The following is a 15,566-nucleotide window of genomic DNA, read 5'->3' as shown; positions in this document are numbered from 1 at the left end:
CTGATGTAAAGGATTCTCAGTGACAGCAGTGAAAGCACATGTGGGGTTTGGTGAGAGAGCGTGGCCGGGCACACACTGGGTCAGCACTACAGGAGCACCATTCACCTCCATCAAATACAGGGGGCACCTACTCCACTCTGGTGAGATCCAGTGCAATGAGCTGATGAGTGATGGGGAATGGACCGGCCCATCTGTGGGGGAGATCAGATTAGACAGCGTGTGGCCTGTCCTCTCAGACCTCCAGGGTGGCGCTGTGCCAAACCACCAACCAACAAACCGCTGCCATCTCTCCATCATCCCCAGCAGGACCTTCACCCCCACCCTTGTTCCACACTTCCCTCTTCCATCTGTGTTTTAACACGTTCATGCTATCCAAAAGCCGTCAACAGATGAAGCCCATACAGAGAGCTATTTCAGAACAATGCAGGCCTACTTATATTTTTTTGTTAAATTATATATTCATATACACTACTGTATGTTTCATGTTTTTGAAAAATAAAGTCTCTTACGCTTACCAAGGCTGCATTTATTTGATAAAAAAATAAAAATAAAAAATAATAATAATAATATATATATATATATATATACACACACACACACACACACACACACACACACACACACAGCTGATTTGTTGTTCAAGAGACATTTCTTATTATTATCAATATTGAAAACAATTATGCTGATAATTTAAAATATATTTTTTTTATTTTGAGCAAAATGTGACTTTTTTTTCCTTTGATTCTTTGATCAATAGAAAGTTCAAAAGAAAAAAAAAAAGTTTTTATTAAATAGAAATCATTATAAATTGCTGTCACCTTTGATAAATTTAATGCATGCTTGATGAATAAAAGTAATATTATATTTTTTTAAAGTTTTGATCATTTTAAAAAGTTGAATATCATGAATATGGATATATAATATTTAATGGAGTGTAGATTGATGTGAAAAAAAATAATTTGAAGTAGTTTAACAAAAGGCAACAACATATTATGTTAATAAAATAAGAAGTACCGAAGGATCATGTGGCACTGAAGACTGGAGTAATGATGCTGAAAATTCAGCTTTGCATCACAGGAATCAAATATATTTTTATATATATTTAAATAGAAAACATTTATTTTAAATTGTAAAAATATTTCACAATATTGAACTGTTTTTGCTGTATTTTGTATCAAATAAAACCAGCCTTAGTGAGCAGAAGAGACTACTTAAAATAATAATAATAATAATAATAATAATAATACAAATCTTGCTGTTCTAAAACTTTTTACCGGTAGTGTAACTGTTTTTTTTTCAGTTATTCATTTAACCAATGACACCTTTAGATGCATTATATCAGTTTTGACGTCACTGAGTGTAGATGCTTTACACTCTTATATTAGGTCTAATATAAATGTCATGATCCAAGCACCGAAGCAGAATGGACACAGCACTTACACTATACATGGCGGGATTCCTTCACTTAAAATAATAATAATAATAATAATAATAATAATACAAATCTTGCTGTTCTAAAACTTTTTACCGGTAGTGTAACTGTTTTTTTCAGTTATTAATTTAACCAACGACACCTTTAGATGCATTATATCAGTTTTGACGTCACTGAGTGTAAATGCTTTACACTCTTATATTAGGTATAATATAAATGTCATGATCCAAGCACCGAAGCAGAATGGACACAGCACTTACACTATACATGGCAGGATTCCTTCTCCTTGAGGAGAACACGGTTCACTCTCCTCCAGCTCAGGACACTCGGCTCCTCCACCCACTGAGAACTGCTTCACCTGACGCGTGCGTGTCCTCTGTCCCTTACGCCCATTCAGATCATAGCACTCCTTTGAGCAGGCAGACCAGTCCAACCACTCGGTCACTTCACAGTCCTTTGGGATGACACAGGCTTGATATGTCACAGGAAGAGTCTGCTGGTTACAATGGCTGTAGGGACACAGAATAAAGTCTGTAATTGATCAATGAATCCAACGTTTATTATAACTAAGCTACAAAACATCTTGTTCTGATGTCTGCACTTCTGTGACATCTGAAATATGAATATCAACATTATGTCATTTCTAAACACCAGAAGAAAGAGATAATATTATTTATAAATGAAAGTAAATAATAGTAATGTTTTATAATTGTACATGAATTGCGAGTAAAAAAAAAAAATATAATAATAATAATGATAAAAAAACTCATTATTAGCGAAAAATTTAAAAGTATAAAAACATGAAGATAAAACAGACATCTGAGACTTCAAGACCAGGGAGGATGTCATTCACCTTGTTATCTTTAAAAAAGAAAGAAAAATGATCTCAAGCCTGACCAAGCTGTATTCAACCGATCCCATCCAATTACTGTATATCACTTTGTATATGCAATAATAAGCATAATAATCTTAATTCTTAAACTCTGATCTCACATCTTACCAGGAGTTTTCCTCACCCCTGTTCTTTCATTTCTATCTCACTGCAGTCACTACAGATTGCGATTCAATTTAGATATGTATCAAACTACTTCCATGCATTTTAATTAAGAGGCATCAAACGCCTGCGACGGTTTGGCTTTGGGGGTTGTTATGATTGAGACTGTGGCCCTCGCTAGAGCTCCTACAGCACATGTAAGCAAGACCTCATTTGTCTTAATCAGTCAGATCAGATGAAGAAATCAGATGCTTGGTGTCGTTGGTGTCAAAGGCTGTTGAATTAAATCCAGGCAGAGGCCATTCCTGTACATATATTTGTGTGACTTAACTACACCTTTAAGCATCTATTACAAGGTTTATATTTATTTGAGTGCCCCTGCAGCGTGTTTATTCAACAAATGGCACTTTTGTGCCACATTAAAAATGTCCTACTTTTTAAATACATTTTACATTACATAGGTTTACATTGTCTTAGACACAGACTTTGAACAAAATATGAAAATCCATCTTTAAATATTGAAAATGTAAATACATAAATATGTATTTTTTACACATCACACATTTTACACATACTGTATTACGACTGTCCCTCAATTGTGATGTAATTTCCACCACAATCAACAATAATTAACATACGTTTTTAATCAAAAGTTGCATTTAGTCATTTCTAATCAAATTGGCTTTCAAATTCTGCAAAACGTGTGACATTTTATTTAATTATGTGTATTTAGGATTCATAATCGCTTGTAAAAATGTAATTTACACCACAGTCACTCCCACCACAGACTGGCATTAAAGCCAATACATAATTTGAGATGTGTGGATACGAGAGCACAAATTAAGAGCCTAATCAAGTAACTATTAATTTGGTTTGACTGGCATTTACCATGGTGCGAGGTCTGATTTTAATGCTTTTCTTGTTTCTGACCTTTGCCATTCCATACATTTGATCCAGGGCAGGGTGCTGCATTAACACGGTCATCAGAATCAGCTAAGCCTCTTTGGGGATTTCAGCCATCTGTGAAGTCAATGAGTAGATCTAATGTACTGATCTGCCTGGGACAGTGCACATCTCTCTCCATCTTCCTGTGCTTAATCCCATATAACAACAAATACAAGCAGATATGACTCGTCCCCATTCTGACTCTAGAAGGGGAACCTATGGCGAGCATGACAGACATTTTTTGCTTCTGAAATCCTGTCTACAAAAACACAATCAAAGTGGGTGTTGACGGGCACGATGCTTTGCTGAAATTCACTCGGAGAGTCTAAAGTTGCTTGTAGTGATATTCCCATTTCACTTGACAATACCTTTTCAACTAAAGCAGATTAAAAGTTTCACCATGTGAGACAGAATGAGGACATGCATTGGAGATATAGGAGCATAACATGCTTTTCGAATCAAACCCGTTGATGAAACTTAAAAAATGACGCTCTCAATGACAGGCTGTACAAATGTAATGGAAAACCACTTGGCACAAAAAGGCCATATTATCAATTGCATAAAACTACTTACTGGTATAACTGAAAATTGATAGGAAAATGATGAGGGACATTTCTGAAGGAAGATGGCCATTAAATCTTTTGGTTAGAATTATGCAATTACATTCTAGGCAGGCAGTTACTTATAGGGTGATGGAATGATGGGAAGGCAATGGGCTTGGGTCATCACATTGACATGAGATTATTGCTCCATAAATGAGATTTCTCTCTCTAGTTAGTCTATTACTGACAGACTCTCTGAAACTTCCTCGAGGGAAACTCCACTGCAAGAACTGTTTAAAATGTCAATTATCATACTCCACAATGGAGTCTATGAGTAAAATAACACGTATAAATAGATAAAAACTAGGAATACATTTGAAAACATGCCACAAGTTAATATTAATAGCCCTCAGGATCTATAAGATACCGCATGTCTTTCTGGTTAGTTAACTTTGCTAAAGCTGTAATGTGGAGAATAAAACAACTTGAGAGCATGTGTCAAACATTAAGTATACATGTGCGGTGGTGTCTTGCGCTTTGAATGAAGCCTGTTTGCATTTTTGTCTTATGTGTGTGTGTGTTAGAGAAAGAGCATATCTCACTGAAGGCCAGCTCATATCATGGAGTATGTGCTGGTGAAAGCAGGCTTGTCATATCCCTGTGGTCAAAAACAGACATTAGTGTTGCCTCTCTGCTCTCTTATACTTTCTTACACACACACACACACACACACACACACACACACGCACACACGTGTGCGCACACACACACACACACACACAGGAGCAGAAGACTGACCAGCTTTCACACTGCAAGGAGAGAAATGCAGAAACACTGCAGGTGGGAAGGAGGCAGTGTTGACATATCATGACTGAGTTGATAAGGTCAGTAAGTCTGTACTTATGTTCTCCTTTAAAACCCCCATGTAATGGCTCAATGGTCTCAGTTTCTTTCCTGTGTTGACATCTTTCTGTTAGGGCTGGGTACAAATATTGATTTTGTGATTAATCACGACCTTCACTCAAACAATCACGCAGTAGTGTTGACAGCTCTGTCGATTTTAATCATTGACTTATTTTTAATAGATATACACTGCTATTCAAAAGTCTGGGGTCAGTAAGATTTTCTATTTTGGAAAGAAATTAACACTTTTATTCAGAAAAGACACATTAAATTATGTCATTAATTTGTAAATTCTAATTCCTACTTCAAATAAATGCTGTTTTTAAAACTCTTCTAAGAAGCCCATTTTTAACATTAATAATAATTAACAACAAATTATTGAGCAGCAAATCAGCATATTAGAATGCCTTCTGAAGGATCATGTGACACTGCAGACTGGAGTAATGATGCTGAAAATTCAGCTTTGCCATCACATGAATAAATTATACATTAAAAATATATTAAAATAGAATTGTTTTAATATTTCACAATATTACTGTTTTTATTACAATATTATTATTTTTTAATCAAATAAACGCAGCCTGTGTGTATAAGAGATTTCTTTCAAAAACAAAAACAAATAACAAATCGTAATCAACTCAAACTTCCAAATAGTAGTGTATACATTTGTCATTTTTTTTAAAAAGACCAATTTTATTATTACTGATTTCACTTTTTTTTGATCATATCAAATAAAAAAAAAAAAAATAAAAAAACTTGCATATCTAGCATAGCATTAGCTGACTACTGAATCAGAATTGAATACAATTTACACATTTCAGAGCTGGAGAACTGGTCCTGATCCAGATATCGAACTGCCATTGATAAAATAAATAAATAAATAATAATAATAATAATAAAACTCTCAATAAACTGTTGATTGCAATAGCTTCCACTACATTCATACAATATATTATCAAACCTAAGCAAATCACAGTTCCCCACACAGAAAGAAGCCACTGAAAGAATAACAGTTTTACAACCAAATCATGCATGAACATATAAAGAAGACGGGGCTGACCTGAGCGCCGTTGTGCTTCCGCTTCGGTGAGCACACGTCACCTCCCGGGTCTGGTAGCCCACCTGCAGATCCCAGGACTTCAAGCCCTGGCGATTCTGACGATTCCTCGTCCTCTTCTTTTTGATGAGCTCTCGGGTCTCAGGGTCCCTCATCCTTCCCTTCACCCTGACCCTGTCCCTCACACGTTCTCCTTTATTTTCCTTCACCTCCTTTTTCTCTTTGTTTTTGTGCCGCTTGCCCTGACGCTCCTGCCTGGCCTGCCGGTCCCGCTTTGCCTTACGTTCTGGTTTCAACTCTCTATCTTCTCGGGTTTCCCGGGCCTGTCGTATAGGTGAAGCGATGCAGGGCCCCCAAGGTCCCACCCTCAGGCTGTACAGGCTCTCCTCACCCTCACAGGGGTCCGGCTGGCAGTTGCGGAACTCTGTGAGGTTGGGGCAAGCCGAACCGCCAAAAAGTGGTGGGGATAAAACCCAACGCAAGCGGTTCTGCAGACCCATCCCACAACTCTTGGAGCAGGACGTCCATGGGGAGAATTCGGACACCACGCAGTCGCGTGGGCACGGGATAAGGCAGGCCTGCTCTAACCGTGGCTTGGGCTCAAAGTACTCGCAGATGGAATCTTCCGCAGGAACGCCATCAGACTTGTGCACGCAGCCCACTTCCCGCGTCTGGATGCCCTCTTCGCCCCGAGTGCACACCGCTGGCCTTGGCACGCCCACATTGCGCATAGACACCGGCACGCACTGGTTCCAGGCCCCTAGCTGCCAGTCATACAGCTCTTTGTGCCAATCGCACACCCGGAAGCAGCTCTGTTGGTTGCTGGGCCGCTCCGATTGCTGGCAGTTGGTGTGTAACGTGGTCCAGCCCTCGGAATGGGCACACCAAACTGCTCGGCTTTGACTTCCACCCGGACCACACTCGCTACCCATGCACCTACCCCATGGCCCTAAAAGAGAGACGAAGACAAAATAGACAACTTTCCAATTCAGTAAAAGCCTCATGAACAGATGCCAGTCTTGATTTGCGCTCTTGTTCAATATCCTGATCGCATCTGGTTTCACTTCCTGTACAGGTCATAATTAATGTCTGCAACCAAAGTTAAAAACAGGATATGGGCAGTCAGGAGGAGTCACATGGCCATTGTCTGAATCGATATTCCTGTATTCCCAGGGACTCTATAATGCAAAACACTCTAGGGAGGTGTGGTAGTGAAGACAAGCTGATTTTACTGATGGATTTCACAGTGTGACAGAGGGATCTTTGTGGAGAGGGTCACAGAGTACAGGGAGAAGAGAGAAAGAGGCTGTCATGTTGTTTTAAAAAATTGGTACTTCCCACACATGCTGGTTTTGACATGACAAAATGGTAAAATCTCATGAATACTAATTAGGTTAATTCAAGTGTTCAAGTGAATATGAAATATATTTAATTTCATAACTTACTACATAAAAGATGACAATTTCCAACATCTGCCACTGTCAGTCCCAGGATTTTGTTGGACAGTGGATGGATGCATGAAGCAGCAGCAGCTGACTATTAATAGGATAGTTAATCTAAAAAAATGTACATTCTGTCATAATTTACTCACCCTCAATTTTTCCAAACCTCTATGACTTACTTTATTCTGCAGAACACAAAAGAAGATATTCTGAAGCATGTTTTAACTGTTTTGTCCATACAAAGAAAGTCAGTGGAGTCTTTCATTGTATGGAGAAAGAAAGTCAAAGAGATTTTGAATGATATGAGGGTGAGTAAAAGATAACTGAATTTTCATTTCTGGGTGATCTATCTTTTTAAGTATGAATCATTAGTCTAGTAATAATATTTTGGTTTTGTTTCAGGAGGATGGGTTATTCTAAGCTAAAGTAACACCTCTGCATCTTCTAATTGTTCAGTCTCTACAGAGCACTACAGACATAAGCACACAGTCTGAAGCAGTAAATCAAAGTGAGCTGGCAGATGAACTGAAATTCAGTCTGACAATTTGCTGAGGTCATGAAGGAAAAAAAGCATTTATACCACGTGATGAAGTGTTATATTGCATCTCTATTCTCATATTCTTCCTTTTCATGATATTCCGTAACCATCACATGAGTTCATTTAATTTGATTGCAGAGTTCAGCTGAGATCTTGCAAAGAATCTTTTTTAAAAGCACTCTCTGACTACAGTGGTTCATTGTGTGCTCTGGTACCTGTCTTATAAAGTGCCTGGGTAAAAGGGTGATTTATTTCAGAGAAATGAAGGCCACGTGAAGCCCTGCTTTATGACTCCCCTCGATAAGGACGAGACAGGCCGATGTAAATGTCAACGGAAGAAGCAGCGGGCTAAATTAGCCTACAGCTGCAACCACAAGGACCAGGTCAATACAGATCGATACCGACCACAAGAAAATGCTTTGGATACAACAGACGGACCCACCACAAACTGAATGACCTCAAACTCCGGAAAAAGATATTCATATACTACATGCACTCACATGTAGTCTTTTTTTCCCCACCAGCGTACCCAATTCGATATTCTGATTTAATAAAAAAAACCTAGCTGCGAGTAATTTATGACTTATTCCACAAGCAGCTTTTCACATGGTTAGCCACTGTAAACTCCAATTTTCTGGGGAAATCAAGAGCAATTTGATTTTGAGAGCAAGAAGGAAGATTAAAATTCCACACTAGTGAACACGTCTGCATTAAACACTCAAAACATAACCTTAAAGAATTTTGTGGGTTAAGTACAAATTAAACTCAATCAACAGTATTCATGGCATTGTTAATTACCCAAAAATTAATTTCCAAATGTCCCTCCTTTTCTAAAAAAAAAGCATAAATCTGAGTTACAGTGAAGCACTTACAATGGAAGTGAAAAGAGCCAATTCAAAAAAGTTAAAAATTAATTTTTTCAATAGTTTAGTCATAAGACATAAACTGTGTGTGTGTGTGTGTGTGTGTGTGTGTGTGTGTGTGTTAACATGATTTAAGTGTGAGGAAAAAAATCTCTTACTAACCTTTTCTGTGTAAAGTTCTATCCGATTTTACAACTTTGTTGCCATGACAATGATAAACTCCAATACAAGACTGTAAAATTAGGGTTTCAAAAGTTCTTTTGAACTTAAATTATAAGTGCCTTACTGTAACCCTGATTTTTTTTTAAGAAATCAAGAAATGTGTTGAAATTATTATTATTACTACTACTACTACATCAAGCCACACATGCAGAAGATTGAGCATGTACTGTTGTATTGAATCTGGAATATTATTTAACTAGAGCTCTAGCTCACAAACAACTGCATGTGTTTGTAGAGGAAGCATAATGGAGCTCCCCAGAGAGAACGGCAAGAGCTTCTTCATTCACAACGCCTGCAGCTGCAGGTGCTCAGAATAATTTATGAGCATGTCACAGGGTGATGTGGTCATCTACTGGCCAGAGGACACCAGGGAGATGCACAGCAAAACAGCATGCAGGACCGGGTGGCACATCATAGGAGCACGATAGAGTCATGCCCGCAAATTTTAGAAAGGACAGAAGATGGCAAATGTATTTCCACCTGTAAAGGTTACAGTGGACGTGGTATGTTAAATGAAAAGAGATGGAAAGGCAGGGCTATGGGAATGAGTAAGGGAAAAGAAGATGTCAGAAAAGGGATAAAAGAAGGAGAAGGAGAAGGAGAAGGAGAGAGGTTCATGATAGATAAGACTCCTTTGTTTGTAGGCCGTTGCTCCAGCTGTTGGATCTACAGCTGCAGGTCATCAGAAAAAGAGCTCATCAATTTCCATCTGCTCATCCACCTGCCACTCACTGATTTTTATTATCTCCTATCACACAAACATGGCCCAAATATACACACATATGGCACAAGAACTGGCCGTTAACAGATGTAAACATGTTTTTTCAGTTAAATGTAACTCCGTTTCTGAAAATTAATTTAGAGAGTTGCGAGCTAGAAAGTTGTTGTTCTGAATATTGAGTGCTGCAGATAATTGTAGCCATGCTGATATCCAAACCAACAGAGAAATTGCAAGTATGACATTGCTTTTTCACAATTCAAATAAATTAGGAAACTTACAATTTGCCGTTTACTTCATCTGTTTTTTTTTCTCTGTCAATGAAGATCCAAACTAAGCCAATGAATGCACAATTTGTTGACTCTGAGCAACACATTCTGAATTAATCTGTTTGGAAAAAATAGGTTTCATGAATGATTCAATGACTCACTCATTAAGACATTTATTTCCTGAATGAATCTGTTTTTGACCTAACAGAATGAGTAAGTAATTCACTCAGAAATAAATTTTACATTCTTGTACGAATCTGTTTTTGACCAAATCAGTTGAGTGAATGATTCAGTGATTCACTCATAAAGATGTGTTTTATTCCTAAATTAATCATTATTTTTTTAACAAATCTGGGCCCGTATTTATCAAGCTTCTCAAAGAGCCATTTTAGTCTTCAGTGCTGAGAATTCATGAAATTTACATCTACTTTCAAACTTAAGTATAAAAGCAAGTTATCATATTTCTTAAAGCTATAAGAATCACTCTTACTCTCCCAGTTATTTAAGACAGCTCGAGAGGTCTCTCAAGTGGTTAGGAGTTGCCAGTAGGGGCTTGTGATAGCGCTGAGGAGACAGAGACGTGCACAAATCTTTCAGCAGAGGAAGAATGTTCTTGAAATGTTTGATGACGAGCAGTCAATCAAATGGTTACATTTCCTCAGTTATTCAAACAGAAAGCGAGCAAAGAACATTTACATTACCAAAGAACATCATATGCACGAGTATATGCACTTTAAAAAACACTCCCGTTGTAATCAGTGAAGCTATTTACACTGCACACGTCTGCAGCACGTTATGGCTTCGACGGGGCTGATCGCGGCCACTCTAGTCAATGCTTGTGTTTATACAAGCCACGCCGCGACACATTTCTCTTGGCGTCCCATTAGCGGCTCTCCGCGCTACATCACTGAAGATAGGTGCGTAGTCTGTTTTTGGCGGATAATAATAATAATCGTCTTGCTTTCATCAGCAACAGGCGATATCTCTGACTATCATCTATCGGCACAACCCTAAAGGCTGGTCAGTTAACAGCACACTGGTTTAAATTTGTAATAAAGACATGGTGGAAAACATGTTTATCTTTCATTTCCAAAGTGTATATCATAGTGTATTCTCTTGAAAATTCTTTATTGTCACATGTGTGTTGAATGTAAACTCCTCTTAGGAATTTCACCATTAAATGTGAATTTATCTGAGAACATTCTTAAATAAGGAAATCTATTCAGTGATTGGTCCATGCCTATGTCGTCATCCAAAATCCCGTTTGTGGCACAACACAAGTGTCGTGAATCATCCCTAAGACTGACACTTAAGATTTAGTCCTACACTTCGCTTAAATTATGACTGAGATGCTTGATAACTAACTTTTAAGTGCAGCTTTGAGCCAAATTTTTTTTTACACTTAAGTCAATTCTTAGCAACGATCTTGTGAGTACTTCTTATAAGCTTGATAAATATGGGCCCAGATGAGTAATGATTCATTGACTCTCATAAAGACATGTTTCATTCCTAAATTAATCAGTTTGAGACAAATCAGCTGAATGAATGATTCTCACAAAAGAAAAACTGTCTACACCAACTGGTGTACTGATGTATACAGTACTCTAATAAACAGATTGACATCAATACGGATTTATTTGGTACCTGTAAAATAGGATGGATAACGCCCCATCAGCCAGTCATTTTCAAAAAATAAAACCTGATCTTTTTTTTTTTTTGTCTTGATAATGATGGATGTACATCAATTGCAAAACAGTTATGGAACTCTTGATATAATAAATCAAAGGAAGCTTTCTCAGATCAATTACATTTAGCACAAATATTATCCCATGAGTACAATAAATCCATTATACAATTCATTTAGTTTTTCAGTTTTAATCAAACACAAATTCCCAAAGGCCTTCATTAGTTCAGTGAAGAGAAGCAAGTGATTGTTGAAGGTTATGAGACGTGTTTTTCACAGATATGATTATGTACAGTAGTCAGCTTTAACTGTCTGAGGATGAGAAGACTGAGAAGAATAGGAGAAAGAGAGACAGAGGGAGGACGACTGGTCGTATGTAAAATCATTTCTCTTTCGCATCCTCTCCCCATCCCCAATTTGGTATTTCCTGTGGTGCCAGGTGGGACAGCTAAACCTGGCATTTACCAGGGAAATGTAAACCAGTTTGAAATGTTGTTCCATACCAGCTTGGCTGGATACAGAAGCTTTAGAAAATGGGAGCATGCTGGGCAGACACTCGGCATTCATGCGCTTCAGACACTCTCATGATGAAGAACTAGCAAAAACACAGGAAAAGGTCACATGTTTCACCCTGTCTTTGTTTAGATTGGCACAGTTACAAAGTTAAAATGTTATTCCATTAAATTGCATGAAATTCGCTGTCAGAGGGGAAACAAGATATAATTCTCTGCAGTCTTTTATCAAACGCAGTCCCAGTCAGCGGAGAGAATCGAATGAGGACAGTCGGGTTTTATCTACTACCCACAGAGAAATATTGAAGTTGTGCTGATAACTAACAATATCATGAACAGCTCACACTCTCACCTACACATTTAATATCAAGACATCTGCTACACCCGAGATAACCATATAGGAGTCTTAAAATATTTTATCCCTATTTCTTAGTCATGCTGAATCTCTTTTTTGATCACAGTAGACATACTAAGGCTTTTCCAAAGCTTGCTGCAGAGTCTATTGGTCACAAATCCCTTTACACAGACTCCTGTATTTGCCTGTATTCCTTTACCTGGTTGAATGATAGTTGGTTATAGAGCATTTTTGTGTTGTAGAGTGATACAATGCCAGTCACAAGGATGTCACTAATTTTGCAGTGTTGCTAACATGTGCACGCTAATGTGATGCTAAAGAAAGGCGTGAAGACGTTTGAGAGGCAATATTCCCAAACTCATATTGTTCTCCTTCAAGGATATATTGTGTGTCACGGGGTGACCCAGAGGAAACTTTTTATTGCTCAGAGGTTGCTCTTTTATATCTCAGGAGACTTAATAGAGTTCTCACTGTTGTTTCTTGAAGGTCTCAATTTTGTCCCACATTTCTCCTGAAATTCCTTAGAAAAAATTTAAAAATACACACAAATTAGATTTTTTATAAGCTTAGGTGACAAAAAGTAACGCAAAAGTAATGTAATGAAATTTAAAAAAACAAACCAATTAGATTTTTTTTTTTTTTTTACTGTATATAGTAAGAGTATAGCGCTATAAAACATACCATGTAAAAAATGTATGGCATGTACATGAAAAATATTTAATAATATTAAATATTATATCAAATAATTAAATACTATAATAATAAATTATACAATTCAATATATATTATATTCTAAAATATATTATACATACATTTTTTTATTTGATTACATTAAGTTGCACCATGAAAAATCATTTGATTTGTAGCATTATTTTGGCAAATCCAAGCACAGAGTGAGACTTTGTTGACATCTCTTCTGAAACTCTAGATTACTAGAGTCTTTTTAAAGAGAAAGTCCTAAAATCCGGATGACTTACGCAAAAATCTCAATAATTACTGTATGAGATATTAAGCATATCTCATCTGCGGTTTTTAATTCCTACAGGGAGGTTTGGTCATTCTCTCTTCCTTCTTCAACTGTAGAAATCCAAAAGTGCAGGGTTTAATTAATCATGAAATGCCATATAACAGCTGCAACTCTGCTGCTTTATCTGTCTGCTTTTAACTTTTCACCCATTCCAAAACAAAATGCTTTACAACCAACTCCAAAAAGCTCAAATATGGCAAAACATTTATTGTATGAAAAGGAATATTCATTCAATAAAGGATGCAAGCTCTTAAGTCTTTGTGTATCTGTATCTGCCTTGTTCAAGGACATTCCTGCCTAAATGAGTTAACTGTTCTCAGTTCAGACCGCACTGAGCTTGATGAAACTAAATCTTAAATTTAAGCTAGTTTCCTTCTTGGGAAATAAGTGAGAAGAAGTGAGATGTACGGACAATGAATGTGCAAAAACTGTTATTCCGAGGCTATTTGTTCAGTTTAAAGTAAGATTGAGAGAAGCTATACTAGGAATTTAAAATGACTCATGTATCTTTCATAAAAGTTCACTGAGCGGTAGGTGCTTTGCTATTAGTATGAGACATTACACGCTTCATTTACGATGCCGTGCAACATTGTGAAAGCCCATGAATGCATGCCAAACTGTTGTGAATTTGCTCTTTTCAGCATCATCAACTGCACTGTGGGGAAGTGGAGAAAATGACTTTTCATAATGACTTTTCAAACATCTCATAATAATTTTAAGGCCATTGCTTTTTAGAATTTGAGCTTTAGACATTTTTAAAAACCGAATGTAACACACAACAATGTGTAACAAATCCTACATGATCCATTAATGGTTATAGACTAAGAAACTATGTTACGTCAGTCATTCTGTCAAACTCATATGACTCTCTTCCGTGGAACACAAAAGGAGAATTTTTGACAAAGTTCATGCTGCTTTTTTCATGCAGTTGTAATAACTTGGAACTGAAGCTTTCAAGCTTCAAAAATGACACAAACTCAGCATTATAGTAAATCGTTTGTGTTTCATCTTATTCAGGATTGAAACGATATGAGGGTACATAATAGATTTTTGAGTGAACTGTCCCTTTAAACCAGACTTTGAGCTGTGCTGTTGTTTCTTTGTACCCAAGTGAACTACATCCACATGCACACCACACACACACACACATGCAGTACACACACTTAACTCACCAAAAACATCTTTTCACTCTATTTAACAGGCCAACTTGAAAGAGCTGAATCATCATTAGTAAATGGGTTTGAGCTTCACAATATCAAGAACATATACTCCCATAAATCATTGGAATCAGCTAGGAAAAACACAATAGCTGAATTGTGTGTGTGTGTGTGTGTGTGTGTGTGTGTGTGTGTGTCTCTCAAGGGTTGCATGAGTGAATCTGAGCAGTGTAAAAATATGAAAATATGCCCACTTCACTCAGAGAGCAAGAGGCATGATGGGATTCCTAACCCCTGCTGAATGCCATCTAACACACAGATGGCCACACATTTATCACTCACCACTGAGTGTGTGTGTATGCAAGTGTATGTAAGTGGCAAGGAAAGATTGTGTCCATGTAACCTCACAGAGAGAGGTGGTATGACCACCTGCTTGAGCTGTCAGTGAACAGCTACCTTTCACAACATGACATGTTGCATGAAGAATAGAGGTGGATAAAATAAAGTTATGTAGTGTCAAAAATTCAGAGGATAGAGACCTTAAAGAAATAATTCACCAAAAACTGAAAAATCTGAAAAGTCGAGTTTTATTGCCGTCTTTCCATGGTTAAAAATACTGATTGGGCAATTACATGAGAGATTATCTTTCAACATGCACCCTTCTGTTCAATTATTTTTGTGTGCTATAACAAAGTAAAGAGGAAAAATACAGCAATCTGTCATGCAACGTTAAAGAGCATCAAAATAACTTGTTTTTTATTTTGTAATAAAATTGGCAATTTGAAAGCAATGAGATTATTAAAGGGGTGGTTGATTGCGATTTCACTTTTTTTTACGTTAGTTAGTGTGTAATGTTGCTGTTTGAGCATAAACAATATCTGCAAAGCTGAAAGTTCAATGCACACG

At 37.3% G+C, this 15,566-nt stretch overlaps 1 protein-coding gene across 1 annotated transcript in view; it reads right to left on the bottom strand.

The window, feature by feature from the left end:
• The window catches only part of LOC107698991 (thrombospondin type-1 domain-containing protein 7A-like), a 132,748-nt gene that overhangs the window by 70,843 nt on the left and 46,339 nt on the right, over window positions 1-15,566 (bottom strand). The window contains exons 2-3 of the mRNA XM_016500125.1: window positions 5,877-6,822; window positions 1,693-1,941 (exon numbers count right to left, since the gene is read on the bottom strand). Coding sequence (XP_016355611.1) covers window positions 1,693-1,941; window positions 5,877-6,822 — 1,195 coding nt within the window. The remainder of the gene's footprint in view (window positions 1-1,692; window positions 1,942-5,876; window positions 6,823-15,566) is intronic.

Source organism: Sinocyclocheilus anshuiensis, unplaced genomic scaffold (genome assembly GCF_001515605.1).
Source record: "Sinocyclocheilus anshuiensis isolate Anshui unplaced genomic scaffold, SAMN03320099.WGS_v1.1 scaffold74, whole genome shotgun sequence".
Classification (NCBI taxonomy): domain Eukaryota; kingdom Metazoa; phylum Chordata; class Actinopteri; order Cypriniformes; family Cyprinidae; genus Sinocyclocheilus; species Sinocyclocheilus anshuiensis.
The sequence above is the reverse complement of the archived record's forward strand: the minus strand, read 5'-3'. Positions and strand labels throughout refer to the sequence as shown.